Source organism: Peromyscus eremicus, chromosome 20 (genome assembly GCF_949786415.1).
Source record: "Peromyscus eremicus chromosome 20, PerEre_H2_v1, whole genome shotgun sequence".
Classification (NCBI taxonomy): domain Eukaryota; kingdom Metazoa; phylum Chordata; class Mammalia; order Rodentia; family Cricetidae; genus Peromyscus; species Peromyscus eremicus.
The window spans coordinates 4438056-4465909 of record NC_081436.1 but is presented as its reverse complement, the minus strand read 5'-3'; the positions used below and the strand labels follow the sequence as shown (position 1 = coordinate 4465909).

The 27854-nt window shown below is 57.4% G+C and overlaps 2 protein-coding genes across 2 annotated transcripts; one reads left to right on the top strand and one right to left on the bottom strand.

Annotated features, from left to right (window-relative positions):
• Positions 1-331: 331 nt before the first annotated feature.
• On the top strand, positions 332-17933 carry Kcnh3 (potassium voltage-gated channel subfamily H member 3). The gene is made up of 15 exons (XM_059246918.1): positions 332-509; positions 1768-2001; positions 2386-2520; positions 3354-3487; positions 4009-4252; positions 4608-4765; positions 4858-5065; positions 7738-8034; positions 8244-8443; positions 8853-9102; positions 12556-12773; positions 15027-15358; positions 16028-16134; positions 16885-16961; positions 17051-17933. Exons 1-15 carry the CDS (start codon positions 434-436, stop codon positions 17651-17653), a joined length of 3273 nt encoding a protein of 1090 aa, XP_059102901.1. The 5' UTR covers positions 332-433; the 3' UTR covers positions 17654-17933.
• Positions 17934-17968: 35 nt separating this feature from the next.
• On the bottom strand, positions 17969-27527 carry Mcrs1 (microspherule protein 1). The gene is made up of 15 exons (XM_059246919.1): positions 27415-27527; positions 26001-26120; positions 25226-25364; positions 24748-24886; positions 24060-24218; positions 23794-23903; positions 22543-22651; positions 22148-22286; positions 19809-19884; positions 19503-19531; positions 19307-19399; positions 19061-19143; positions 18851-18938; positions 18469-18596; positions 17969-18379 (listed from the first exon to the last, which is right to left on the bottom strand). The coding sequence occupies exons 2-15, from the start codon at positions 26008-26010 to the stop codon at positions 18293-18295; spliced, it is 1389 nt and encodes a 462-aa protein (XP_059102902.1). The 5' UTR covers positions 26011-26120; positions 27415-27527; the 3' UTR covers positions 17969-18292.
• Positions 27528-27854: the final 327 nt, after the last annotated feature.

Sequence of the window (27854 nt, the reverse complement as noted above, 5' to 3'; positions counted from 1 at the left end):
TGCCCCGTCTCCATGGTTACCCCGGTGCAGGCGGCGGTGCGGGAGGTAGGCTGCTGCTTCTCCCCGACAGACGGAGGGAGCTGCGGGGACCCGGCGCCGAGCCGAGCCCGAGCGGGAGCCACCCCGCCAGCCGAAACGGGAGCCGCGGGCGGACGGAAGGTGCCGAGTGCGCGGTGGCCGCGGGGCCTGCAGCCCGGAATCCGTGGGCGGCGGCGGCGAGGGGTCGCGCGCCATGCGCCCAGCCCCGACGGCGCGGACGCCCCCTCGCGCGCCAGCCGCTGGTGGGGCCTGCGAGCCTGGGCCGGGCATTGCCCCCCGACGGCTACTCTAGGGGGCGCGGGGCCCGGCGGGGGGCGGCCGAGCCAGGCGCCCTCCCCCGGCGCTGAGTCCCCGCGCCCCGGAGGGATGGGGCGGGCGGCCACCGCCGCCTAAGATGCCGGCCATGCGGGGGCTCCTGGCGCCGCAGAACACCTTCCTGGACACCATCGCCACGCGCTTCGACGGGACGCGTGAGTCAGGCCCTAGCCCCCTAGCTTCCGGGGAGTAGTCCACTGTCCGAACTGCCACCTGCTGCTTGGCGCCCACCGGTCTCCCCTCTTCCTCGCCCCTCTTGAAGCTGGGGCCATCCTCTCCTTCCAGTCACTGAAGGTTTCCCGGAGGTTTTCAGGGTCAACACTGCTAGCAGATGTCCCTAGGTGCGGGGCTCGGGATGAGTCAATAGCCCATCTCCTCCTCAGACCTGGCGCTGTGGCAAGGGCCGAGTCCGGTGAAGTGCAGAACCAGGGCCGGTGGACAGCGCAGAGGACTCAAAACCCAGATTTAGAAATAAGATTTGCAAAGGAAGATAGAGTAGGCGGGATTCAGCAGATACTGTGTGTGCAAGCCCATCGCACAGCCTAAACACATCGCTTGGAATGCCCACCCAGCCCCAAAGACGAGCTTGGGGACTCCCATCAGGACTGGGGAAGTTTGGAAAAGGCAACTTGAGCTCCCAGATTCTGGGTCCCTGGGCTCCGAACACAGAGAAACAAAAACAGGGTCCCTCCCCGCTCTCACTGCCCGTGGGGCTTCCCAGTCCTAACTAGCATCCTCGCTCCTGTTGTAGACAGCCGGTAGGAACTCATCACTGAGCTCTCCCTCCCCCCACCCCAGACTTCTCCATCTGTTTTGGGCTTGAAGCCTGCTGATTCAGCACCTCTGATTCCCCAATACATGCTTGGCTCCAGGCTCTGTTCAGTCACTATGCATACACCCCCATTCTTGATTGCATTCACTAGTTCCTGAGCCAGGGCATGCAGGGAGGGTGCAAACACAGCCTAGGCTGGACAGTGGCCTGGACAGATCCCAGATCGAGTGGGTCTCCATGAGGAGGAGCCATACAGCCAACCTACTTATCCAACTGGTGGGTGAGCCTGGCAGGAAGAGAGATGGTGCCTAGAGCAGGTGCAGTCTTTGGGAACTCCCTAACCCCACCCCTTATTCAAACTGCTCAGGACACACTCCCCAGGGTACAGGGCCCATGCAGGACTGCATTGACATGTGCTCATCTTCAAACACACATTCAGCCGGGAGTTGACCCTTGAGGATACTGACGCACAGATGATGCTTAAGTCTCATTCATAAACAGGTCTTGGCCAGTCCACACAGCATCCCTGGGGTATAAAAGACCCACCCTTTGGTGGTTTTTGCAGGTATTTTGAAAAGCGAGGCTGGTAGGTGAAGGTGCCCTTCAGTTCACGCTTTCCTCTGAGAGGTGTTCTCTTGCAGACAGTAACTTCGTGCTGGGCAACGCCCAGGTGGCAGGGCTTTTCCCTGTGGTCTACTGCTCTGATGGCTTCTGTGACCTCACCGGCTTCTCCAGGGCTGAGGTCATGCAGCGGGGCTGTGCCTGCTCCTTCCTCTATGGACCAGACACCAGTGAGCTGGTCCGTCAACAGATCCGCAAGGCCCTCGATGAACACAAAGAATTCAAGGCTGAACTGATCCTGTACCGGAAGAGCGGTAAGCACCATGGTACCACTTTACCTCACCGTCCCTGCCACCTCGGTGGGCTGGGCACCCACTTCACGGCCTCTCTGCCTTTCCTTGTCCCTCTCTTCCCATGCACCCGCCCACTCTCCAGTCCCTTCCTCTGCCCCCACCCCTTGTCCTGCCTCCTCCCCATCATCACCCTTGATCTGCTCTCAGCATCCACTTACTTGAGTTTCTCATATTCAGAAGCGGGGGGAAGCACCCCCATCCTAGCGTGTCTGGCGGTCCTGTCTGCTCTCGGTCTCCCAAGCCTTGTCCTCAATGAAGCCACACAGCTGCTCCTCCCCAGGAAGCTCCGTTGTCACCTGAGGAGCGTTGAGAATGGAAGGTGGTTAAGTCTCTCTCTCTGCCTAGGGCTTCCATTCTGGTGTCTCCTGGATGTGATACCTATAAAAAATGAGAAGGGGGAGGTGGCCCTCTTCCTGGTCTCTCACAAGGACATCAGCGATACCAAGAACCGAGGAGGCCCTGACAACTGGAAGGAGAGAGGTGGGTGCTATCCGTGTTGATTTAGATGCCGAGGCTTGGACACTGGGTACCTCTGGCCCTGCCGGGGCTGTGACACCCCCAACCCCTCCTGCGTTCACTGAGTCCCACTCTATCTGACAGAGTGGCCTGTGTTGCGCTGTGTTTGATACTCTGGGATGGGAATCTTGTCCAAATAGGCTAGTTGAAACAAAGTTGAGGTTGTCAAATCAGTGTTACAGAGTAAACAAACTCTGCCTGTGTCTAGGAACCGCCCCCTTCCCCGCTAACTAATGGTGCTGCGCACAGGCTCACCTGGCCCCTTTCTACACAGCATGCCTGATGGCGAGCCCCGGGCAAAGCCCCCTCCAAGGGCTGAGCCAGGCTTCCCAGGCCACAGAGCTGGCATTAGACACTGGTCCGAGGTCTCATTGCCCTCTAGGAATGCTGGGAGTTCAGTCCACTCCTACTGTTCTATCCTCACTCAGCCCTGGGTCTGCCTCTTCTCAAGTGTCAATCTTCAGTTTGGGCTTCTTAGAACTCACCTCTGCGGCCAGCGTCCCACTGGCTCTGCATTTTGAGACCCTCTTAGAAACTTCCTCTCCCGGACTTTCTCCATTGATTCCTTTTCTTGTCTTGCTGGATCATGACCAGCAGCTGATCCTGGAACTGGTGTCCTGAGTATCAGGACGGCACAGCTCTGATTGACAAGTGACCCAGTGAAGTGAGGCATGCCTGACCCCTCATTCTGAATAGACAAAAGGGTCAACGAGCCAGATCAGTCCACAGACTAGCAGCTAGAGTCCTATACCCGGGATCCTATAGTTTACCGTCACAGGGACCCTCTTTTTCTGCAGGTGGCGGCCGGCGCCGATATGGCCGGGCGGGAAGCAAAGGCTTTAACGCCAATCGACGGCGGAGCCGAGCTGTCCTTTATCACCTCTCCGGCCATCTGCAGAAGCAGCCGAAGGGCAAACACAAGCTCAATAAGGTAGGCTGAGCACCTGGGTGCGTGTTTGGGTTGGGGACAGGGTAGGACAGGCTGAGGGGAGCTAAGCCATCTCAGAGAGAATGCCCAGAAACTACTCAGGTCCCACCAGCCCTTTGTGGGTGGAACCGAGAGAGGGCATATGTCGTGTCTGACCCATCAGAGGTCTAAAAGAACTCCTTGGCTTTGGAGTCGTATGGTCTGGGTTCAATCCTGGTTGTGGGTGGAACCGAGAGAGGGCATATGTCATGTCTGACCCATCAGAGGTCTAAAAGAACTCCTTGGCTTTGGAGTCGTGTGGTCTGGGTTCAATCCTGGTTCTACTCCTAAGCAATTGTTTGGCCTCAGCTAAGTTGCTGGCTCTTCCCTGTCCTCAGCCTTCTGGTCTATAAATAAGGCCCATGTCAGGGCCACTTGGAGAGTGCAGGGAGAGGAAGGAGATGAATGCTCGCCTAGACACTCTCCTGACTTAGCTTCTGCCCATGTCCTTTCTTCTCTACCTGGACCTGCGCCTCCTCGCTCAGGGAGTGTTTGGAGAAAAGCCAAATTTGCCTGAATATAAAGTCGCTGCCATCCGGAAGTCACCCTTCATCCTGCTGCACTGTGGGGCCCTGAGAGCTACCTGGGATGGCTTCATCCTGCTTGCCACACTCTACGTGGCTGTCACCGTGCCGTACAGCGTGTGTGTGAGCACGGCACGGGAGCCCAGTGCTGCCCGTGGTCCCCCCAGTGTCTGTGACCTGGCTGTGGAGGTTCTCTTCATCCTCGGTATGTGTAATGTGTGCCTGATGCTCCACTCAGGGCCAGCCCCCCTGCAGTTTTTGGAGGGATCCTTCTTTGAATGGTTTCCAGTGCCTCACAAGTGTCTCCCTTGTTTGCCAATCCTGTATTCCAAAGGTATCTCTGCCCATACAGTGTTCTAGAGCCCTGAGCTGGGAATAGCCTTGGCAAGCCTTGGTTTCTCCCTCTGTGAAATGGGTATAACCATGTGCGCATGCTAGAGTTACACAAAGCTTAGTCAGGCCACTGATAGGAAGGGCCTGGGGCAGGACCAAGCATTGGACAGGTAGGTGCCCAGTGGGAAAGAGCTGTATCCTGCTGATGCCTGCCTGTTTTCCAACAGATATTGTGCTGAATTTTCGTACCACATTTGTGTCCAAGTCAGGCCAGGTGGTATTTGCCCCGAAGTCCATTTGCCTCCACTACGTCACCACCTGGTTCCTGCTGGATGTCATAGCCGCGCTGCCCTTTGACCTACTACACGCCTTCAAGGTCAACGTGGTCAGTGTGGCTGGGTTGGGTGGTGAGCTTTGGGCTGAGACAGGCCGGGCCAGCGTTGGCCTGGGATGACCTCCCTTCCCCCCCAATCTTAGTACGTCGGGGCTCACCTGCTGAAGACCGTGAGGCTGCTGCGTCTTCTGCGCCTGCTGCCCAGACTGGACCGGTACTCACAGTACAGCGCCGTGGTGCTCACCTTGCTCATGGCTGTGTTCGCGCTCCTCGCCCATTGGGTGGCCTGCGTCTGGTTCTACATCGGCCAACAGGAGATTGAGAGCAGCGAATCCGAGCTGCCTGAGATCGGTACAGCAGGCTGAGAGGAGGGTTGCATGCCAGAGGAAGGATGGCAGATGCCAGGATGTGACCGTCTGCACGTGGGAATGTCAGAGGAAGGGTGTGCATGTGTGTGATGGCCACCACCATGGGGGGACAGCCCAGGGACTGTCTGGGGAGTCCCAGTCACCCACAGTGCCCTCCTGATGGCCAGACCTAGATCGCATTTCTCGGGCTCTTACCCAGCTGTGCAAGGCTTCAGGAAGGAAGACCTGCTGGCCTCATGGCTTCCTACAATACCACCTTCTTCGAAGCTTGTCCCCATGGGTTCTCCAGGCCATTGCCCCCCTTTGTCACCTCCATTTTCATGTGTATCTGAATCCACGTTTTCCCTGAGCCTAAAAAGCAGCTTTTTTCCCAGCATCCCCCTCCCTCCCTTCACCTCCACTGCTCCGGCTCCTCCTTCCACTCACCACCCACTCGATCTTAACTCTTGCTGTGCGGTGCTGCCCTCACCTTCCACGTCACCCACAAGGTTGTGGTGATTGTCTCGGGCCGAACCCCAGTAAGGCTATAGCCCCTCACAGCCAGCCACACTCTTGCTGTGTGAGGTATGGCCCTAGGATGAGCCCCTCTCCCCCGCCCCTCCAAGTCCCAGATACTCCAGACAGGCTTTATTTACCTCCCCGCTCCGCCAGCCCATGATGTTGCCGTAAGGAAGCTACAGCTCTCACCCTTCTCATTTAACCGTCCTGTTCCAGCCAGTTCTAACGTCTGGCGCACCCCAGTCTGAGCACAGCTTTCTTCCACACCTCCAGGCCCCTGTCAGCTTCTCAGTAACCGACAGTTGCTGAGTTTCCAGCTGCTTGGGTGACCTCTCATTTCCAGTGACCTCAGTGGGGTCACCGGTCAGTCTTAGAACTTGCTCTGATTGGTTCCCCAAGAGATGCTGAGGCTCCTGTGAACCTTCTCCTCGCCAGGTGCATGGAGACGGTGTGTGCCCAGAGGACCCACTTGGCGGCTCCCCTGAGCCCGCTAGTTGCTGAGCATGAGGAAACAGGGACACTCCAGCTCGTTGGCACCTGCCTTTCCCAGGGGGAGTCTGTAGTACAGGCAGCTCTGGGGTCAGCAACCACCCCAACCCTGTCTCCAGCTCACCTCCAAGTGGCCCTGAAGCATTAAATTCCCAGGTGAACCCCATTCTCGGCAACTGATCCAGGCCCCCTTGGTCTTGAGTCCACACAAGATGGCTCAGTGAGTAAAGACACTTGCTTCCAAGCCTGGCAACCCAGAGTTCACTCCCCAGGGCCAAAATGGTAGGAGGAGTTATCCTCTGATTTCCAGATGCACACCATGACACGTGCTCATACGGAAGGAAGGAAGGAAGGAAGGAAGGAAGGAAGGAAGGAAGGAAGGAAGGAAGGAAAGAAGAAAGAGAGACAGAGAAAGAGAGAGAGAGAAAGAAAGAGAGAGAGAGAGAGAGAGAGAGAGAGAGAGAGAGAGAGAGAGAGAGAGCAGGCAGGCTTTTTAAAAAATGCCCTCCCTATCTTTTAAGGTTAAGCACACGTATCTCCTCTTCCAGGGAGCTGCTGAGCCCCTGCCCAGTGGCCCTTCGGTTTAACCCCCGTCCTGTGGCTCTCATCTGGTGTAGCTCCTATCCTGCAGGACAACCTCTGCCCCTCTGTGGAGCCCTGGCACTGTGTGCGCTCAGCCACTGGGGGAATGGGTGTGGATGAGAGGAGGGGATGAGGACCTCCAAGGCCATGGTGCAAAAACAAGCTGGGGGGAGTGTGGCACAGGGGCTGTGTGTTGACCTTGTGAACTTGCACTTGGCTCTCTTCTCCAGTGTCCGGAGAAGACTGGGTAAGTTTAGCCATCCCGGCCATGAGTGTGCGAGGAAGTCTGTTTGGGGGGGGGGGGGGGGTTCTGGGTGTGAGCGTACATGCCCGTGTGAGTACGCAGGTATATATGACCCATCTGTGTACAAGTGTGTCCCTGGCCCTGCCCATGTGCCAGTGTCCAGTCACCTGTGGTTATTAGTCTTTCAGGCACACACAGGCCTTTTCAGTGCAAGTGGGCACGGTTGTGGCTGGACATCTGTACAGTGTTTACACGTGTGCCCTTGCCTTGTGTGGGGCACGTGTGGCACCTCAGTGGCCTATGTGGGCATGTTGGTGACAGCATATGTGAGACTGAGTGGTTTGAGAGGTTGAGGGTCAGGGTATTGCTGGATGGACAGGAGCAGGGTTTTTAGTACGCAATGGCTTGGACAGAGAAAAAATAGTGTGAGCGGACAGGGCAGAGGAGGCAGCCTCAGCCATCCAAACTTGGGGACCAGGCTGAGGCTAAAATGCAGTGAGATTTCACTCCTACCCCCAGCCTCTTGGCCACCTCTCTCCTCCTGTTGGATGCGTTCTGTGAGATTGACAGCAGCCTTGGAGACATGGGTGTGGTTCTCCTTACTCTCCCAAGGGCGCCAACAGGAACCAGCTGTGGAGCCCGGCAGCCTGTCTCCCGTGCTGAGAGTCGAAGGGACAGATAAGGATGTGCTGTGTTAGCAAAGAAGAGAAAAGGTGGCAGAAGCCACGGGGTGGGCCTGCCTCTGCATGTCCCCCATTTTCAGGGTGCCGGCTAGTACACCTGTACCCTCAGAGAGAGCAGCAGGACGGTCCTGCTCTCTCAGCCCCCCTCCCCCTCCCCAGGCTGGCTGCAGGAGCTGGCGCGCAGGCTGGAGACCCCCTACTACCTGGTGAGCCAGAGTTCAGAAGGAGGGAACAGCTCGGGCCAGAGTGAAAACTGCAGCAGCAGCAGGAGCAGCAGCAGCGGCGGCGAAGCCAATGGGACTGGGCTGGAGCTTCTGGGTGGCCCGTCCCTACGCAGCGCCTACATCACCTCCCTGTACTTCGCACTCAGCAGTCTTACCAGTGTGGGCTTCGGCAATGTGTCCGCTAACACAGACACTGAGAAGATCTTCTCCATCTGCACCATGCTTATTGGAGGTGAGGCTGGGCTGTGGCTTTCTGGGCCCCTCTGTGCCGACCTCTCTCAGGGTCCCCAGAACTACAGGTTCTTTGGCGGTCCACCAGTCCAGGGCTGGGAGAGATGCCCACCCACGCACCCCACCTAGGAACATGGGGACAGGCAGGGAGCAGAGGCCAGGTTTGCTAGCCAGGCCTGGAGGTGACCCTTCCTCTCCACTCTTCCCCAGCCCTGATGCATGCAGTGGTGTTTGGGAACGTGACGGCCATCATCCAGCGCATGTATGCTCGCCGCTTTCTGTACCACAGCCGCACCCGGGACCTGCGAGACTACATCCGCATCCACCGCATCCCCAAGCCCCTCAAGCAGCGTATGCTTGAGTACTTCCAAGCTACCTGGGCTGTGAACAATGGCATCGACACCACTGAGGTGTGGTGGCCTCCTGGGCTGCTCCTTCTAGACTTTTGCTTCCTCAAGGGGTTTGTGCTTGGTCTCAACGATTAGGAGTGGAGGTGTGGGTGGGTAGGAAATGCAGGAGTGTGGTTTTCCCGGTTCTCTTGCAGGGACAGCACCCACACACGAGACAGAGCAGAACCGTAGTTGGGTCTGTGGGTTCTGTGCTCACTGACATCAGAGTCTGAGGCCAGGGGCAGGGAGGAGGGGGCTGCAAAGAGCTTTCTGCCATTGACTGCATCCTGCGCACCCTAGTGCTGTCCAGGAGGCTCAGGCCTCCTTCCATTTCCCCCCTTGCTCCTGAGGTTGGAAGTGGTGGAGAGCAGCTGATTGGAAGGGGCCTCCTCCTCTGTTCCCCTAACTCTCCCCCACTGCCTGCCTCCAGCTGCTGCAGAGCCTCCCGGATGAGCTTCGAGCGGACATCGCCATGCACCTGCACAAGGAGGTCCTGCAGCTGCCGTTGTTCGAGGCGGCGAGCCGCGGCTGCCTGCGGGCGCTGTCCCTGGCGCTGAGGCCTGCCTTCTGCACGCCTGGCGAGTACCTCATTCACCAAGGCGATGCTCTCCAGGCCCTCTACTTTGTCTGCTCGGGGTCCATGGAGGTCCTCAAAGGTGGCACCGTGCTGGCCATTCTAGGTTTGTGTGAGGGGGGAAAGGGTGCTTGGGGGCGCCTGTGTCTAGGGAATCCACGGCCATTCTGCAGGGGGGCGGGAATCAGAGACGGGGTGCATACAAAGCCACTGAGGGGAGAAACAGGCAGGATGGAGTCAGAAGCAACCAGAGCCCAAGACGAAGTGACCACAAGTTGGCAACACAGCGGGAGATGGCAACCTGGAGGCTCTTCCTAGGATGAGGCCAGTGAGGAGTCTGGCTTTGAAGGAGAGCCAGTGCATGATGGGACGGAGGAGCAGTGGAGAAAAGTGCAAAGGACAGTACTCTAGGAGGGTAGAAAGAGGGCAGGACAGCCGGGCGGTGGTGGCACACGCCTTTAATCCCAGCACTCGGGAGGCAGAGCCAGGCGGATCTCTGTGAGTTCGAGGCCAGCCTGGTCTCCAAAGCGAGTTCCAGGAAAGGCGCAAAGCTACACAGAGAAACCCTGTCTCGAAAAACCAAAAAAAAAAAAAAAAAAAAAAAAGAGGACAGGACACAGCAGGCCCGAAGCCCAGATGTGTGACAGCGGAGCCTAGCCTCTGCATGGCAGGTAGACTCACTCAGATGCAGAGCACACCCTTCCTGTGGCTGAAGAAAGAGGGGACGTGAGACGTCAGTGTCCTAAATGAGGGCGTGGGGTCACCTCTGTAGAGGGGGCAGTGCTAAGCACAAGAGTCTCACAGAGGACGGTCTGCCCAGCCCTTCCATGCCAAGACTCTGGAAACCCACAGAAAGCATTACAGAAACATTATCGTTCCCATTTCACACAGAAGGGAACGGAGCACAGAAACTCGAAGCAGCCAGGCGTTGGCCGGTGCGGCTGGGACCCAGCTGCCTGACTAAATCTCACGAGTTCTTACGTGGTCTGCCAGGTGCCCTGGGAGAGCGAGGGCCACAGAAGGGAAGCATTTCAGGAGGGCCGGGTGTGCACGCAGGCGCCAGGAAAGCACGTCCAAGAGCTCTGGGAAGCACAGGCCTGCACTTAGGAAAAGCCAGTAAAGGAGCTGAGCTGTGCAGGTGTGGGAGGCTCTGGGGGCAACCCTGGAGGGCAAGGAACCCAGACCAGCCTGGATAATCCGGGCGGGTTCACATACCAGGTGGAAGGGAGGAGATGACCAGGTCACGATCAAGTCCTTGCTGTGGGGACAGCCGGAACGCAGAGGGGTGGGACGCAGAAGAACACAGAAGGTAGTGGTGTGACACTGGACACCCCGGCAGCTCCTGGTGCTCATTGCCACCTCCTTGAGGAGGAGGGTGGAAGAGAGAAATACCACCGGGGGGCTCAGAGCTGGAACAAGATGACGGACTGTGAAAGCCTTAGCTCTTTCCATCTTTCGTGAGTGCAGCTTCCGAGCCTAGACCAAGTTCGTACTGGAACTGAGAAAAGGGAGTCATGGCCAGGTAGCATGGCATGTGCTTGGAGTCCAAGCCAGGTGGAACACTGAGGCAGGAGAATCACGAGCCCAGGAGTTGTAAACCAGCCTAGGCAACATAACCAGAAAGACAGGTGCAGTGTGGGGAGAGAAAGGGGAATCCGAAGAGAGGGGGGAAGGAGGGAGAGAGGGAGAGAAGAAGGCAGACAGGCAAGCCCTGTGATGCAGCTTAGTGAGTGCAGGATTGGCCCAGCGAGCAGAGCACAAGACCCTGGGTTCAACCCCCAGCATGACCTAAAGCCAGGTGTGGAGACACATGCTTGTAATCCCAGCACTTGGGAGGTGGAGGCAGGAGGGTCACCCTAGACTACATAGTGAACTCTGCCTGGGATAAATGAAACCCTGTTTCAAAAAGCAGACGAGAAACAAAAGAATAAATAAATAAGGAAAATAGAGTTGTACCACACAAGTGTGGCTGGGAACCCTTGAGGAACTGAGGGACAGGTGTGGCTGGGAACCCTTGAGGAAGTGAGCTGGAGAAATTAGGAGGGTGGAAAGACAAAGTGTGACAGCCACAGACTAGTGAGAGCAGAATTGTCGAGGTGGTCACTGGGTAGCTCCAAATGGCCGCATGAGTTCCTGGCTCCGATCCTGCTGGAGCACTGCGTGTCTTGTTCTGTGTGCGCTGTGCTGTCCAGTCTGGCCCTGAACTTGCCGGCTCCTACTTTAGCCTCTGAGAGCTGGGAGTACATGTGCCCAGCTGTGACCTGGTTTCTGCTTTGCTTTTGTCCCAGCCTCCCACCTGCCTCTTCAGCTGGGCATTCAGGTGCATCCAGCTGGCTCCTGGCGAGATGAGTCTGGCCCTGTAGTCAACAGCAGTGGTTCTGGCCCCAGCCTGTTTGGGATGCAGCCAAGTGCTCCGAGACCTCTCGTAGAGGATGACAATTGGATGGGCTGAGCCTGGAGGCTGTGGCCCAGGTGCCAGTGGCAGGGTCTCTGGTTGCCGATGGCTTTGTCCTTAGTCCTGTTCTCATTTTCTGTCACTTCTTTGATGAGGACAAAATGACACCTATCTTATTTCAGGTGACACAAAAGACAACTCCCTCCTAAAAATATCTCTTTGTAATCCACACGGCTCTCAAAGGATCCAGGGGGCCTTGAGCCAAGAACAGAAAACTTAAGTGAGGTGCATTCTGCACTCCTGTATGAGCAAATCCCCACGGACATTTAGAGGCCTCTGGGCTCCCTGGGTGCTGACTGGCAGCCACCCTCTTGGTCCTTTCCAATCTTTCCAGTCACCTGGCTGCTCTGACAGGGGCCGAGCTGCCTTTTTGCCCGTGGGGATGAGCATGCGGGACCAAGAGAGAGGAATTCAAGGAAGTGAGTCGGTTCTGTCCGGTGCTTCCCAACATCGACTCACTCGACCCTCTCCACCAGGGCCACAGACCCCGGGTGTGATGCTAAGACCCTCCCCGACCCAGCATCCCTGCGGCTGCAGGACACTACGTCATTTTATAGTTGCTGTCAGCCAGGTGGTAGTTCTCAGCCTAGCACCGGAAAACCCTTCCCAGTGAGATCAAGGCGCTCCCCACCCCACCCCACAGGGTGGAGCAGGCAGTTCAGACCAGGGGCAATGGCAGCACAGCCACCTGACATTTTCACCATGCCATGCAGGGTGCCACACGGATACTGGTTCATGGACAAGCCGCATCCAAACCACCCTCGGGCCGTTAAGAAAACCAGATTGTGAAAGTCAGGCCAGGGCCCGGACAGTCTGACTGGTCTAATTTCCCCAGGGGAGTCTAATTAACAACCTGTCTGCGAACCACAGGAATTGGTGACATCCTGCTTAGATGCAGAGGTTTCAGCCCCTTCAAGTGCTTGAGGGCCTGGATCCCAGTGTCCTTCACCCTGTGTGCGTGTGTGTGTGTGTGTGTGTGTGTGTGTGTGTGCGCGTGCGCCAGCGAGACCTGGGGATCATGCCACAGCCAGGCTTTCATGCTTCCCTCTATCAGCCCATCTCCCCTCCCCTAGTGACTTGCTAACCTTGGCTTCTCCTCCTCAGGGAAGGGTGATCTGATCGGCTGTGAGCTGCCCCAGCGGGAGCAAGTGGTGAAAGCCAATGCCGACGTGAAGGGGCTGACGTACTGCGTCCTCCAGTGTCTGCAGCTGGCTGGGCTGCACGAGAGCCTCGCCCTGTACCCGGAGTTTGCCCCACGCTTTAGCCGAGGCCTCCGAGGGGAGCTCAGCTACAACCTGGGGGCTGGAGGCGTCTCTGCAGAGGTGAGGGTGCAGGGTGTGTGCGTGGAGGGGCTGGGGTGTCAGGGAGCAGAGGAAGTGAACAAAGTTGGGGGAGTAAAGAGGGAAGTGTGGGCTTGTGTGAAAGACACACACACACATACACACACACCCCACCTCAGGGCAGGAATCCACACTCAGCCCTTTCACATCACTGTGTCAGTCCAAGCCAGGGCTTAGTGGCACACCTCTCTCTCTCTCTCTCTCTCTCTCTCTCTCTCTCTCTCTCTCTCTCTCTCTCTCTCTCAAAGATTGATTGATTGATTGATTGATTTTCAAGACAGGCTTTCTCTGTGTAGCTTTGGAGCCTGTCCTGGATCTTGCTCTGTAGACCAGGCTGGCCTCGAACTCACAGAGATCTGCCTGGCTCTGCCTCCTAAGTGCTGGGATTAAAGGCGTGCGCCACTGCCACCCGGCTAAAGATTTATTTTTTATTTTAAGTACATGAGTACTCTGTCTTCCTGTACACCAGAAGAGGGAATCAGATCTAATTACAGATGGTTGTGAGCCACCATGTGGTTGCTAGGAATTGAACTCAGGTCCTCTGGAAGAACAGCCAGTGCTCTTAACATCCGAGCCAGCTCTCCAGCCCAGGCACATTTCTTTAATTCCAGCACTCAGAAGGCAGAGACAGGTGAATCTCTGTGAGATCAAGGCCAACCCAGTCTATGTAATGAGTTCCAGGACAGTCAGGGCGAAATAATAAAGAGGTCCTGTCTCAAAAAACAAAACAAAACAAAAACAAGCCAGTCCAGCTTTGTCCTATCTGACATACTGGGGTCCGACCAGAACCAGGTCCACTGTGAGGGGACCCCGTGTAGTCACTAACCCGCGGAACCACGTGTAGTCACTAACCCGCGGAACCACGTGTAGTCACTAACCCGCGGAACCACGTGTAGTCACTGACCCGCGGAACCACGTGTAGTCACTGACCCGCGGAACCACGTGTAGTCACTGACCCGCGGAACCCCGTGTAGTCACTGACCCGCAGAACCCCGTGTAGTCACTGACCCGCGGAACCCCGTGTAGTCACTGACCCGCGGAACCCCGTGTAGTCGCTGACCCGCGGAACCACGTGTAGTCGCTAACCCGCGGAACCCCGTGTAGTCACTAACCCGCGGAACCCCGTGTAGTCACTAACCCGCGGAACCCCGTGTAGTCACTGACCCGCGGAACCACGTGTAGTCGCTGACCCGCGGAACCACGTGTAGTCACTGACCCGCGGGACCCCGTGTAGTCGCTGACCCGCGGAACCCCGTGTAGTCGCTAACCCGCGGAACCCCGTGTAGTCGCTGACCCGCGGAACCACGTGTAGTCACTGACCCGCGGAACCCCGTGTAGTCACTAACCCGCGGAACCCCGTGTAGTCACTGACCCGCGGAACCCCGTGTAGTCACTGACCCGTGGAACCACGTGTAGTCACTAACCCGCGGAACCCCGTGTAGTCACTAACCCGCGGAACCCCGTGTAGTCGCTAACCCGCGGAACCCCGTGTAGTCACTGACCCGCGGAATCCCGTGTAGTCACTAACCCGCAGAACCCCGTAAGCTGCAGATGGAGGGTGGTCAGAGACGGCATCGGCCCTGGAGCCCGCTTCTGGACAGGGCCCTGTGGAGGCCCTTGCCCCTTCTCGTTAAACAGCATGTGCCAAGGGTGTATTAGTTACTTTCCTGTTGACAGAACATGACCAAGGCAACTTACAGAAGGAAGAAGGGCTTGTCTGGGCTCACGGTTCGGAGGGACTACGCAGCAAGCGTAGGGGAGGAGCAGAAGCTCACATCCTTACTGCAGACAGGAAGTGGAGAGTGAAGTGGAAGGCGTAGAGACTTTCCTTTTTCCTCTCAAAGCCCACCTGCTTTCACCCCGCAAAGCCACACCTCCTAAACCTCACCAAAAGTGCCATCAATCAGAGGGAGACCAGCTGTTCAAATGCCTGAGACTGTTGGGGCGTCTCTCGTTTGAACCACCACAGAGGTCTTGGGGGTCTCAGATCATCACTAGCACACACTGTAGAGTCCTGTTAGTGGGAAGGACCAAGGAGAGAGGCATTATATCCGCATATGGGTGGAATTTGGGGGACGATTTTCTCCGTGGCTTGGTGATTTTGTCATGGCAACAGTGCAGTTGGTTACTTCCGCCAGGCCATTTTCCTCTGCCTGGGTTCTTTCCTGGGCCTTGGTAGGTGGTGAGACACACCAGTGGCCGTCCATGTTGAATCCCTGTCCCCTCTGTCCCCAGGTGGATACCAGTTCCTTGAGTGGTGACAACACCCTCATGTCCACACTGGAGGAGAAGGAGACGGACGGGGAGCAGGGACACACAGTCTCACCAGCCCCGGCAGATGAGCCCTCCAGTCCCCTGCTGTCACCTGGCTGCACTTCCTCCTCCTCAGCCGCCAAACTGCTGTCCCCACGTCGAACTGCACCCAGGCCACGTCTAGGTGGCAGAGGGCGGCCAAGTAGGGCAGGGGTTTTTAAGCCCGAGGCTGGCCCCTCTGCTCATCCACGGACCCTAGATGGGCTGCGGCTGCCCCCCATGCCATGGAATGTACCCCCAGACCTGAGCCCCAGGTGAGCTGGCCCTGAACTTCACGGCGGTGGGATTGCGGTGACGTGCAGGACAGAGGCCCAGCTAGGCACCCTGTCCTGGGTGTCGAGACTATGTAACCCAGGTTGTCCTCCACTGTGTCACCCTCCTGCCTCTGTCTCCTGAGCGCTGGGACTACATATGTGCACCATGCCTGGCTTCACATTTTCATATTTAAGAAAAGATTTTATTTTTAATGGGGGGAGGCAGGGGACTGTGCACATGAGTGCAGGTACCCACAGAGGCCAGAAGAGGGCTTTGGACCCCAGGTGGTCGTGAGCTGTTGTATGTGAGTTCTCTGCACGAACAGAACAGGCTTTTAACTTCAGGGGCATCCCTCCAGCCCCCATCCTTCCATCTTCATCCACTCAGCCTTCAGAGGCCAAGTACATCTCCTCCGAGAAGCTTTCCCTGATTTCTGCCAAGCCACTACCAGCTAGGGGGTAGCTTACCCTGAACTCTTGCTGTTTTGTTACTCCAATTTACTCTTCAGCTAAAATGCAAGCTCCCAGGAAAGGGGAGTGTGCTAGCTTCTCAGGCTGTCCAGGTCCCCCAGCTAGCCGAGCTTCTGCAGCTGGTGAACACTGGAACATCCCATCCCGACACCACAGTGGCTGCCCATCGTCTGATTTGTTGGTTTGTGGGGTCCACAGGGTCGTAGATGGCATTGAGGATGGCTGTGGCTCTGACCAGCACAAGTTCTCTTTCCGAGTGGGTCAGTCTGGCCCAGAATGTAGCAGCAGCCCCTCTCCGGGACAAGGTACAAGAGAGTGTTGGTGGACACCCCGTTTTCCTCACAGATGTCAAGCACTGTGGTGTCTGAGCCTGATGTTAGAGGAACTGGCAGGAGCCTGGATGCCCTCACGGGCTGGGCTGGTGGTGACTGTGACGCAAGGCTTGGATGCCTGCCCTGTCAGCCTTCTAACAGCATAAGCTCAGCCAGTGTCTGGGTCCTGCTTCCCGTCTATAAAATGGGTTGTTGTGCATGTCAATTAGAGAATGTTCCCAACGCCCTTAGCACATGTCTGTCTGATTGGGAGGAGAGGGCTGGAAAGACAGGGTTGAAGCTGGCCCTGGGTAAGACAGGCAGCCTGGAAAGTGGACAGAGGGACGGCACATCCTCTAGGACAGAATGAGGGACAGATACAAAGAACAACTTCCAGCTAGACATAGTGGTGTATGCCCATAATGCTAGCACTAGGGAGGTAGAGGCAGACAGAGCTCAAGACCAGCCCTGGCTTCGTAGATCTGAGAGCACCATGGGCCCCAAGACTATTTCATCCTGTCCCACACAGGGACAGTTTCCGGCAGGGAGGGGAGCTCTGGGCGGTGTTATGCAGGGCTGCTGGTTGGGGTTTTCGTGCTGCTGACAATTGAGGCAAAATTGAACAACTTGACCAAGGCCAGAAGGGAGCTGGGTGAGCCAGGTCAGTGTTCCAAGAGGCCAGGCCTGCACCCTAAACCGTAGGTCTTTTAGCAGCTCTGGCTGACAACCCGATCCTTTCCACAGAGAGTGGCCTGCTCACCGTCCCCTCAGGGCCCAGTGAGACAAGGAGCGCGGACACACTGGACAAGCTGCGGCAGGCGGTGGGTGGACGAGATGGGAGCCGGGAGGGAGGGAGGAGCCGGCCTGCTGAGATGGCTGCCCGACTGACCTTGTGACCTCTCCCCCGAAGGTGGTGGAGCTGTCTGAACAGGTGCTCCAGATGCGAGAGGGGCTGCAGTCACTCCGCCAGGCTGTGCACCTTATCCTGGTGCCCCAAGGAGAAGGCCAGTGTCCCCGGGCACCAGGAGAGGGGCCATGCCCAGCCACTGCCTCTGGGCTCCTACAGCCCCTGCGTGTGGACACCGGGGCATCCTCCTATTGCCTGCAGCCCCCGGCAGGTTCTGTCTTGAGTGGGACCTGGCCGCACCCTCGTCCAGGGCACCCTCCTCCCCTCATGGCACCCTGGCCATGGGGCCCCCCTGCATCTCAGAGCTCCCCTTGGCCTCGAGCCACAGCTTTATGGACCTCCACCTCAGACTCGGAGCCCCCTGGCTCTGGAGACCTCTGCTCTGAGCCGAGCACCCCAGCATCACCCCCTCCTTCTGAGGAAGGGGCTAGGACTGGGACCCCAGCACCTGTGAGCCAGGCTGAGGCTACCAGTACTGGAGAGCCCCCTCCGGGGTCAGGAAGCCGCGCCCTGCCCTGGGATCCCCACAGCCTAGAGATGGTGCTCATTGGCTGCCACGGTCCCGGCACAGTCCAGTGGAGCCAGGAAGAAGGCACAGGGGTCTGACTGCTGTGGAGATCAGGACTGCACTCACCCGCCACCTGGGCTCTGCCTCGCCTCACAGCTGCACACTGCCCGCTGGCTCAGGGCAGGGAGCCCGAGAAGGGAGGAAGCTTAGGCCGGCCTCCGAGGGTGAGCTGGAGCCTCAGGCAGGCCCCAGACGAGGGGTCCACAGGTTCTGCTCCACTGACCTGCTTGTTCCCCTCCACCAGATGGGGGCAGAGGCCTGAGGACAAGGAGGGGTCTGCCATTCCTTGCATGTGCCTGTCTCCACCTGTCCTCATGTTTTTTATATTAAAAAACACAAAAAATAAAAGAAACTACTTTGGAACTTGGTGCGTTTTATTTACAAAAAGAAAACAAAAAAGGAGGAGTCTAAAGCTGATCCAAGGAGACACAGGAGTGATGTGGCAATGGTGGGGGCTCTGGCTCTGGGGAGGCACAGGGGTCCCAGCCTCTCCTGGCTTCCCCGTGGTGATCCCACCTTGCCTCCGCGGCTCAAATCAATGGGCCAGCAGTTGGGCCTCCACTACCCACTCTGGGTGGAAGGGTTTTTCAGGAGCCTGAGTTCCCAGCTCAAGGGAGCTGGAATGACAGGGGAAACTGAGGCCAGAGAATGCCCTGGTTTCTGCTACCCGGGCAAAATCACTGTGGTGTGATTTTGGCAGCCTCAGCCCGGATGAGGGCGATGAGGTCCTGGTTGATGAGGAAGACGAATCGCAGGCTGGCGATCTGGCAGGAGAGAGAAGGACAGCTCAGGACAGAGGTGGGACAGGACCGCACCAGGTGACACACCCTGGCGTTCTCCATCCCCAACTCACCTCCACCACAGAGTTGTTGCTAAGCCGCCACTTGGAGCCACACAGCACAGGCCGGCCATCAATATAGATGGGCCGCCGGCCCTCATTGGCAATGAAGAAGTCACCATTGTTTTTCAGCCTGATGACACCTGTAGAGACAGAAAGGAAAATTAACGACAAGATGGAGACACCCGGAAGAGAGCACTAAGTGCCGCTCCGCCTCCTGGGGTGAGCACTTGCAGGCGCTTGAGACCCCTGGGTAGAGCTCTCCAAGCACCAACTCCGTGAGCCTGCTCACGAGTCCACGAGGGTTCTCTAGGCACACGGCCCAGGGCTGGAAAGGCCAGTGAGAGGCTGGAGGTCCCCCTACTGTTCCCTGCTGGAGTGGCAGGAGGGTGTATACCTTGCTTTCGGGAGATCTTCCAGGCTGGACCTTCTAGAGACAGGTCCACATCGATCTGGTTGTCCTTGGTTGCTCTGCCCAGGGTGATCTGGGAAAATGGTGGAGGTGACGGCCGGCACAGGGAGAGATGAGAAAACAAGGACTGGGCAGAGAAAGGGACAACAGAGGAGGGAGCCTAGGCAGGGTGGGAACAGTGACGGCCTGTCTCACCTCACGAGAGCGCATTAGGTATCGCACCATGCGGCCCCGCAACACGGCCAGAGTCTGGTTGTCGAAGTCCGGAGAGCTCATGCCTGAGAGAAGAGCAGGGTCAGCAAAGCAGACAAGACCAGCCCTGAGCTGGGGTAGGGAAGACAGGCAATGGGCTTAGCAAACGGCATGCCCAGACAGGCAAGGAAAGGGCTCACGGGACAAAGAATGCCACGGAGCGTGCCATCTGGTCCCCAGGCTCCTCACCTGTGATGCTGTCCACCAGAACCTGCCACTTATGCAACTCCTGCTCCAGCTGCCGGATCTCCCGTTTCTGGCGCCGGTCAGCCACTGTCAGCTCTGAGGTGAGGTGAAGAGACACTGACGCCACCAGCCCCTTGAACTGGTCCCTCCAGTTCAGCAAGAGCTCCCAAGCCCACTGTCCCCAGCAGGGCAGACTTACCATGCTCCAGGACTTCATCTCGCATGTCCCTGAGTGGTGAAAAGGATGAATCAGGCCCACTATCAGGCCCTGGGACCTGGCCCACTAGGGCACCCCAGGCTCTTCAGCCAAGGGGCTCAGGAGTTGTTTACGCATTGGCCTAGCCCTGGGACTGGGGTAGGGAAAAGGGGAAGGCAGTGAGCTGAAGCGGCCCCCAGAGGAGAGGGTGTAGCAGGGTGGCTAGGCCCAGCAGCTGCAACTGAAGCTGTGTCTGCTGGGCAGCCCGGTGTGCCCGAAAACTGGAGCCAACCCTCTCCAGGAACTCACTTGAGCTTACTGTCGTCAATCAGGTCCTCTGCGTCAGAGAAGTTTAGCACTTGGTCCCCCTTAGGCAGCGGCTGCACTGAACAGACAACAGAGAGTGTGAATGTCGGCTCCTGGTCCCCAGCCGCCCACGACAGCCGGGTGAGCCGAGAGCCAGGAGCCAGGACAGAGCGAGCCTTCTGGAGCCAGAGCCAGAGGGAGCACAGTCCCAAGTCGGGGGTTCTGACTTGACACAGGCCCCCTGCCACCTAACTTGGGACAGAGGTGGTTCAAGACCAGGGGACCATAGCTGACCTGCATGGGCTTGTGGGATATGGCAGGCTCACTCATGAAGTCTCAAACTAATCAGGGAGGGCTGCTCGGCTCCCCTGTACACGTGAGGGGACACGTATCAGAGGGCAGAGGCTGGGGCACAGCTAGGACCCAAGCCACCCCCAGCCTTTTGGCCACCCTGAGAGGTATGCACCATGGGAAAGCCCGGGCCTACAGAGCTGCTTCCACTTCAGTCTGAGGAATGACCTCCTTATGGGCCATGAAATTAGCTTTATTGCTTTCAAAAGATGAAACGGAGCAGGATAATTAATATTAGAGCCCACTGAGTATGTTCTGGAAAAACACTGTTTTGTGAACGTTTCCGACTGCTTCTGCTGAGAATGAACAGAATACAAGCCCTCGTGGTTCGGGGCCAGCTGTGCCGAGACTGCAGTGGTGCACTGCAGCAGGGCAGCTACCGGCCGGGGGTGGGGGGCTGCGCAGGAGGCAGGAGACTGGGGGGCAGAGTATTAGGCTCTCTGGTCACTCCACCAGGCTGCCTTCCATCAGGTCCACCTGAAATCCATGAGACGTGTGACTAACCTGCGGCTAAGGAAACCAGCTGATCCTGGGGACACCCGGCTCTAAGCAACGAGAAACAAGTTCCCACACAGAGCCTCTTGGAGGAAAAAATTATATAACCTTAAGATAAGCTTTCAGTGGATAGAACCATTTCCAAAATGACAACAGAAGAAGCAGGATCTGGTGGCACAAACCCAGAATCCCAGTTCTTGGGAGATGGAGGCAGGAGGTCAGCCTGGGCTGTAGAAAACCATGACTCAAAAAAAAAAAAAAAAACTTGCCAGGCAGTGGTGGCGCACGCCTTTAATCCCAGCACTCGGGAGGCAGAGCCAGGCGGATCTCTGTGAGTTTGAGGCCAGTCTGGTCTCCAAAGTGAGTTCCAGGACAGGCACCAAAACTACACAGAGAAACCCTATCTGGGGGGGTCGGGGGGAGGGGAATCTGGGTGGTGGTGGTGCATGCCTTTAATCCCAGCACTCAGGAGGCAGAAGCAGGTGGATCTCTCTGAGTTCAAGGCCAGCCTGATCTATAGAGTGAGTTAAAGGACAGCCAGGGCTACAGAGAAACCCTGTCTTGACAAACAAAAGACTAGCTGGATTTAAAACAGTAAAAATAAATGTCACCTAGCAAACGTTCTCCATGAGGACACGGTCATGGGTAAGGCAGCAAGCCCCTGGGCCCACTGAAGCCAGTGGACGGATCGTCCACAATCCTCCTGGAGGAGGCTGTGTTTTGGAACCAGAGCTGCAGGAGCACCAATGCAGTAAAGGACTTGACCTTCCCATGTGAGGAGCTATGGTAGAGTGGTGCACGCTGCAGCAGGTGGTGGATTCAGGCAAGAAGAGTGTGCCTCGGCCAGACCCCAGACCCCGGGTCACCAGCCTCCTACAGGCCTCCTGCAGCCTACCCAGACGGCTCTCCTAGCACTTGTCCCCCAGAGAGGGGGAGTTCGAGGACGAGGGAGTGGCAGAAGACACTCCAGTCCTTGGGGAAGAAGGAAGATGGGGTCCTAGCTATGAAGTCCCACTGGGGAGTCCTCGTCCTAAGCTACCCGACAACACAGACTCCCTGGTCCACGAACAAGGCGCTGGAGCGGGGTGCAAACGGAGTCATTGTGTCTTTCCCCAACACGGGAAGAGTGAACAGAGAGGACACTCCCAGTTTGCTCCATTTTTAATGCTACCTATAAATAATAAACTAACGTCCTGTTTATGTGATGGCAAAAGACGTCAAGAAAAAACAGAAGATCCTAGAACAAGAAGTAGTAGTAACTGCTGTTTAGACTTGTGGCCCAGGAGACCAAGCAAGCTGGCTTCCTTCCCATGATGCCAAAGGCCCTGCAGCTCTCTACGGAAGCAGGGTTAGTGCTGCTGTTTTTCTGCAAACTGAGGTGAAGAGGACACTGGCAGGGAGCTGTGGACTCTAACACAGGACACTGTACCCTCAGCACCTCACACACGCTCACACCTCAACAGCTGGCTGCTCACGCTGCAGCTCCTGGGGGTTACCTGTCTGATCCTCGAGTAGGTAATACTGTTTCATGAGCTGCCAGTGGGCCTGCAGAGACTTGGCAGTACGCGCCAGGTAGAAGGCATCAGGGTGTCTGTGCAACAAGTCCTGGAAGGTTTCCAAGGTGGGCTGGCTGGTCTGGAGATGAGAAATATGCTCTTCATGCCAGAGTTTTCTCATTCCCACCCCACTGCTGTCCCCAAGCCCTCCCAAGGAACTGGAAGAAGCAAGGGTCACCCAGGGGGCCAGGCATGGTTTCTCCCAAGACCCATCACAAAGGCCCCACAGATGTGTTCATTGGATTGATGTGTGTGCAGACCAGGGCAGGCAAGACTCCCCACTGGTGGTTTTCCAAGTGGTCCAGCTTGTACCCTGTCCAAGTCCTCAACCTTACCGATCCTACTTTGCTCAGCAGCTGCTCCTCAGCCTTGCTGAACAGGGCCTTGCTCTGAATGGCTGCAATGGCTTCTGGGTGCAGTTGTCTCATGGCCTGGCAAGCCAGCCTGCTCATGGAAAGAAATGAAGGGCAGAGCTGAAAGGAGGGAGTCAAATAATCTGGGGTTCCTGCTCCCCAAACCAAGAAGCCTTTGCGACTTAGAGCTCCTAAGCCTAGAGGTCCTTGGTAGAAATAACCTGAGGCTAAGCACAGCATCAGGGCACAGTCCAATGAATGAAGAGGCAATTCATTAAATGGAAGTCATAGTCTCTAAAGACTCAAGTGTGGTGGCACATGCCTGTAATTCCAGCCTGCAGGAGATGGAGGCAGGAGGATTGCTCAAAGTTCAAGGCCAGTCTGGGCTACAGATAAGCTCCAAATCAGCCAGGTATACACAGGAAGACCTGGGCTCCAAACCAGCCAACAGGAAAGAGGCCTGGTTCCGAGACGTCTCCTGGGACCAGCTGCACCCTCTTCCGGCCCCTCCTCAGCCCACGGCTAAGCTGTCTGCCACTCATTAAGCACTGCCCACCGCTCCCTTTTCCCTAAGCCGAGGCCAACCTGTTTTCTGGTGTCTCTGGGCTACGGCTACAGCTTACGTGGGCGGGTGGCAGGGCTGTGGAGGAGAGCTGGGCGTTCAGCATCAAACCCAGCTCCGAGGACACTGAATTAAGTGACCGAGGAGGAGTACGCTGCTTAGTGCGTGAGCTTATTGAAACTCTGCTGACACCAGAAGGGTCTTGGGGCTCTTTTGTTTCAGTTCTCCCTCTCTCTGTTTGTCTTTCAAGGCAGGGTTTCTCTGTGGAGCCCTGGCTGGAGCCCTGGCTGTCCTGGAACTCGGAGATCCACCTGCCTCTGCCTCCCGAGCGCTAGGGGCTCAGTTTCTCTTCATAGAAGGAACTGTGAGAGGCCAGTGTGGCAAAGTCCAGAGGTGACACTGGTGGGCCTGGGGCTCCTGGCCATTGGTGGGCATTTGTTTCCTACGCTGCTTTCTCTACCTTTAGACTCTGCTGTTTCTCTAGGAGGAACTAGAGGAAGGAGCTTCTCTGTAAAACCTGGCAGGTCCCCAATTATCCCAGAGGACACAAGGCCCCCAGCCCTGCCTCCCAAGCCCCTCCTTTGGACCCTGGTAGAATCTGGCCAACCTATACCTAGTTCCAAATTTGGGTGGCCCCCAGCACCTCCCCCTACTGGAGCCAGCCCACTCACTTGGAGATGACAGGGTCGTAGAGCAGGGCGTACCAACGCTCTTGAACTTCCCGGAGGGTGAAGCGGCAGCTGAACTTCACACCCAGGTGGACAGACGTCAGGTCATTGGTCTGCAAGACCCAGACCGGTTTGCTCCAGCCTCAGCACTGGGAAGAACCCTTCCCTTGGAAGCCATAGGGTCCTACTAAGCTGGTATGGGGGTTGGGATTCGGAGGGTGGGGGAGAAGGGAGCCCCAGGCCCATGGTGGGGTTGGTGGGTGAACTACCTGCAACACAGCATTGATGAGTAGGAGGTCATCTGCAGGCTTCCATCGGCCCAGATCCTTCGTCACCTGAAGTGGCTGTTTGCTTTTCTTCACACGCTTAGTGAGTCCAGGGGCTGGGGCAGGGCTGGGTGGCACAGGAGTACTGGGGGCCTTGGATACCTGGGTACAGGACGACCAGGGAACTCAGAGCTGGTGTCAGAAAGCTGGCCCCAGACCGACTGCGCACACACCACGTCAGCTGCAAGCTCAGGCAGCAGCAGGCCGAGAGCTCAGCTCTCCACCCCCAGCAGATCACTGCTCCGTAACTCTTGACCAGATGGGGTCTTCTCTCCGCTGTGGTACCCTCGGGCTGAGAATGGAGGGTGGGTGGGGAGGATACCAGGGAACTACTCTGGCTGGTGCACTGTCTGGGGCCAGAGCAATGCCACCTGGGGGTTATTTTTACACCCTGCAAGGCTGGGAACAAGCTGTCTGCTCCCAGAATAGATACATGCTCCCTGCCTCCCACACCGAATGTGATACAGGATGCACTGGCAGAGCAGGGAGATCTGCAGGAAAGGGAGTAGGAAGACAGGAGGGAGGGATCTCAAGTGGGGGCTGGGATGGCTGGGTCCCCTCCCAGCCTCATCTGTCTGGGGAAACACACACTCCAGCACTCCCTCACCCCATGTTATACCCAGTTCCTTACCTTCTTCTTCTCACTAGAGGAGGGTTCGCTCCCCGAACAGCGGCCTGATTCCACTCCACTGGCTCCCTTCACCCGGGTCGAGGATTTGGCCAGGCTGCTCTCTACCAGCTCATCATCAAATTTTTTCCTTTTGATGAACCTGTAGGAGGTCCTGCACTGTCAACCGCCAGTCCCCACCCAACCTCCAGAGAGCAGCTTCCCAGTGGGAGCTACTGCCCAGCTGCCTCCACTTCCCACCAGTGCCTGGCTCAGTGGACAGGGAGTAACCAAACCCGAGTCCTGAGATGGCAAGCTAGAGACTGTAGCCCTGACAGAGGCTGGTCATCTCTCTCCCCTATCCTCAATACCACACGGAGGGACCGGCAGGGAAAGGGAAGGAAAAGGTCAGGCTGAGATGGCCATTTTCAACAAGGGTGAAGGCATGTGGTACCTAATCCCACATGCCTTCCCCTTCCCAGTCCCTCTGAACCCAGACTACCTGGAAGAGCTTCTCCGTTTAGGGATAGTACCCAGGGCCTGGGAGGAGGCTCGCTTCTGCCCCGCCAGGGACTCTTCATCCTCTGAACGGCTGGCGGTGCCTGATGCCATCAGGGATGAATCTAGCAGCCCCTGGGAATCTAGAAAAAAGAAAGTGTGAACTCAAGCTTCCCAAGTGCCCTCCTCCTTGCCAGTCCCTTCCGCCTCCTTGAGGCTTGAGGTTTTAAGCTGGGAGTTCCTTGACCATCCAGATCCTATCTGGGCTGAGGCCTGGCCCAGACCTTCCATGCAGGGCAGTTCTCCCAGTGCTGCATGTCATATCGTGGAGCACGTGGTGCTCAGGTCAGACTGGTGATGCTGACACACCGGGCCCTGGGCATAACTGCCCCCTCTGCCATCAAAACGCAACGTGCCAAAGAGCAGCAGCTCGGCAGAAAGTCAGACAGAGTGGCTCTGCTAAGAGGTGCAGGGGGGGTGCTGGCCGGGGGGGGGGTGGGGGGTGGGGGGTGGGGGGTGATGGGGGTGGGGGGGGTGGGGGGTGGGGTGGTGGGGTGCTGGCCGGGGGTGGGGGTGGGGGTGGGGGTGGGGGGTGGTGCTGGCCGGGGGTGGGGGGGTGGGGGTGGGGGTGGGGTGGGGTGGTGCTGGCCCGGGGTGTGTGTGTGTGTGTGTGTGTGTGTGTGTGTGCAATGCCCAGCCAGGACCTGCGCACGGCCCGGGTAGAATCAGCAGAGGCTTGGTGCCCGGCCATCTGGGGAGCTGGCCTGCCCTCATACTACCTTTGTCCATCCTCTCACGGTCCCAAAGCCACTGGCTCCAAACCACAGGGCTAGGAGGACCGGTCCCACAGGCTCATCCAAGGATTCTGACCAAGTGAGCTTAGACGCCGAGAAGAGAGTCTGCAAAGGAGAAATAAGGCTCCCTCAGGCTGAGGTTTCTAACCTACTTCCCACTTCCTTAGACCTGCTCACGTTCCCTACCTCCTAAGGTAGGGAGGGCGCACGTAGCGGAAAGGGGCATAAAGCGCCACCTTCAGTTACACTTCCTCAGCAGCTGTTACCTGGTGTGATGACTCCCACCTTTAATCCCAGTACCGGGAGGCAGAGGCAGGTGGATCTCTGTCGAGTTTGAGGCCAGCCTGGCCTACCCAGCAAGCCAGGGCTATAAAGTGAGACCCTGCTTCAAATAATAAAAAAAAAAATGTAAGTAGCTATGTGGACGTCACTGAGACCCTGGAGAGTATGATAAAAGCTGCAGACAGAAGACACACTAGGTTCAGAGACCCCTCTAATTTCACCAGCGAGTCCCAAATGAACCATCCTGACTGTCTAACAGAAAGGGCCAAGGGACTCGTGGCTCACATCACAGCACAACCCTTCTCCCAGGCCGCAGCCGGGGAGGGTGGCTAGACCTCCCGTGCCTTACTGCACCTTTTCCCCGCTTCCACTCGCAGATCTGCTTAAGTGGGTGGTACCTTCAAAAGACTAAGAAGTGGTTTGGGAACTGTGTGAATGAACACCCACCCACCGCCTTGGGAGAGCCGCCTCTAACCCAAGGGCAACAAACTCAGGTGCAGACTTCCTGGTGGGCTGTCTGCAGGCCCCGCCCCTTCGGACGCGGGTGTCTCTCAAAGTTCCGGCTCTGCCCGTGAGGACGCTCGCGGCTCGCCCTGCTCCGTAGGGTAGCCTTACGGCTGGGGGCCGCGGGCACCGCCGGAGAGGGCGAAGGTGCCCAGTCCCACAAGCAACTGGGGCCAAGTCTTCGCCCTCCTTCCCGTCCCTCCGCCCCTCCGCCCGCGAGAGCCCACCCGAGGTGAGGGGTCGGTCCAGGTCTGCTTCAGGGACTCTGGGGAGGAGTGGGAATGTAGTCAGCTCTGCAGCTCATAGTGCTGCACCGACTAACCACCGTGCGCTCGCAGTCTGGCTTTGAGCCGCACCGGCTGGAGGTAGCGAACCGGGACCAACTCCCAGCCAATTCTCACCCCACTTCAAGCATGTCACCTTTGCGCATGCGTAACGCCGCAGGCCAGCTTCTAGCCCCATCAGACTCACGCATGCGCAGATTTTTCGGGGCGATACCGGGGCGGGGCCCCAAATCTTGTTGGGGGGGCGTTGTGCCCCGCGGCACAACTGTGAAACTCCACTTCACCCCAACTCTACTCAGAACACCAGGAGACGAACCGCGAGGTCTCACCATTCCTAGGCTGCCAGCTCCAACAATTTCTCCGCGGCGACAGGAGCAGCCGCAGGGCCAAAGCCGGCTTCCGTGAGAATCATCTACTTCCGGGTTACGGAGGCGGGGCTGCGCGATCTTTTCCGGTTCGTCCTGGAAACGGGAGTGAAAGGGGCGTGGCTTGGCGGTCCAGTCGAAACCATTTTGCCGGAAGCCGGAAGTGAAACTGTCCCGATTGGAAAAGGCGCATAGGGAGGCATTGGGCGTTAGTGAATTTTGTAAGAACCTGAGACGTTTCCCGGTTCGGCCCAGCGCAGGCGACGCCGGGAGGGCGGGACCACAGTGTGAATCTGAGCTTCGTAATTAGCACTAAGCTTGGAGAGTCTCCCAGGACCGAATTTTGTAGTTTCGTCGGCCAGTGTCTTTAGATAAAGTATTCTGTCAGGCCCTCTGGAAGCGCA

Bases quoted from the DNA above. Each gene is read 5' to 3' on its own strand.
- Kcnh3 (XM_059246918.1), top strand. From the start codon at position 434: ATGCCGGCCATGCGGGGGCTCCTGGCGCCGCAGAACACCTTCCTGGAC. The intron at 15,359-16,027 runs GTGAGCTGGCCC...TGGGGTCCACAG, and splicing joins CCCCCAGACCTGAGCCCCAG to GGTCGTAGATGGCATTGAGG. The intron at 16,962-17,050 runs GTGGGTGGACGA...TCTCCCCCGAAG, and splicing joins TGGACAAGCTGCGGCAGGCG to GTGGTGGAGCTGTCTGAACA.
- Mcrs1 (XM_059246919.1), bottom strand. The intron at 23,904-24,059 runs GTAGTTCACCCA...TGGGTCTTGCAG, and splicing joins TCATCAATGCTGTGTTGCAG to ACCAATGACCTGACGTCTGT. The intron at 18,939-19,060 runs GTGAGACAGGCC...CCATTTTCCCAG, and splicing joins ACCTAATGCGCTCTCGTGAG to ATCACCCTGGGCAGAGCAAC.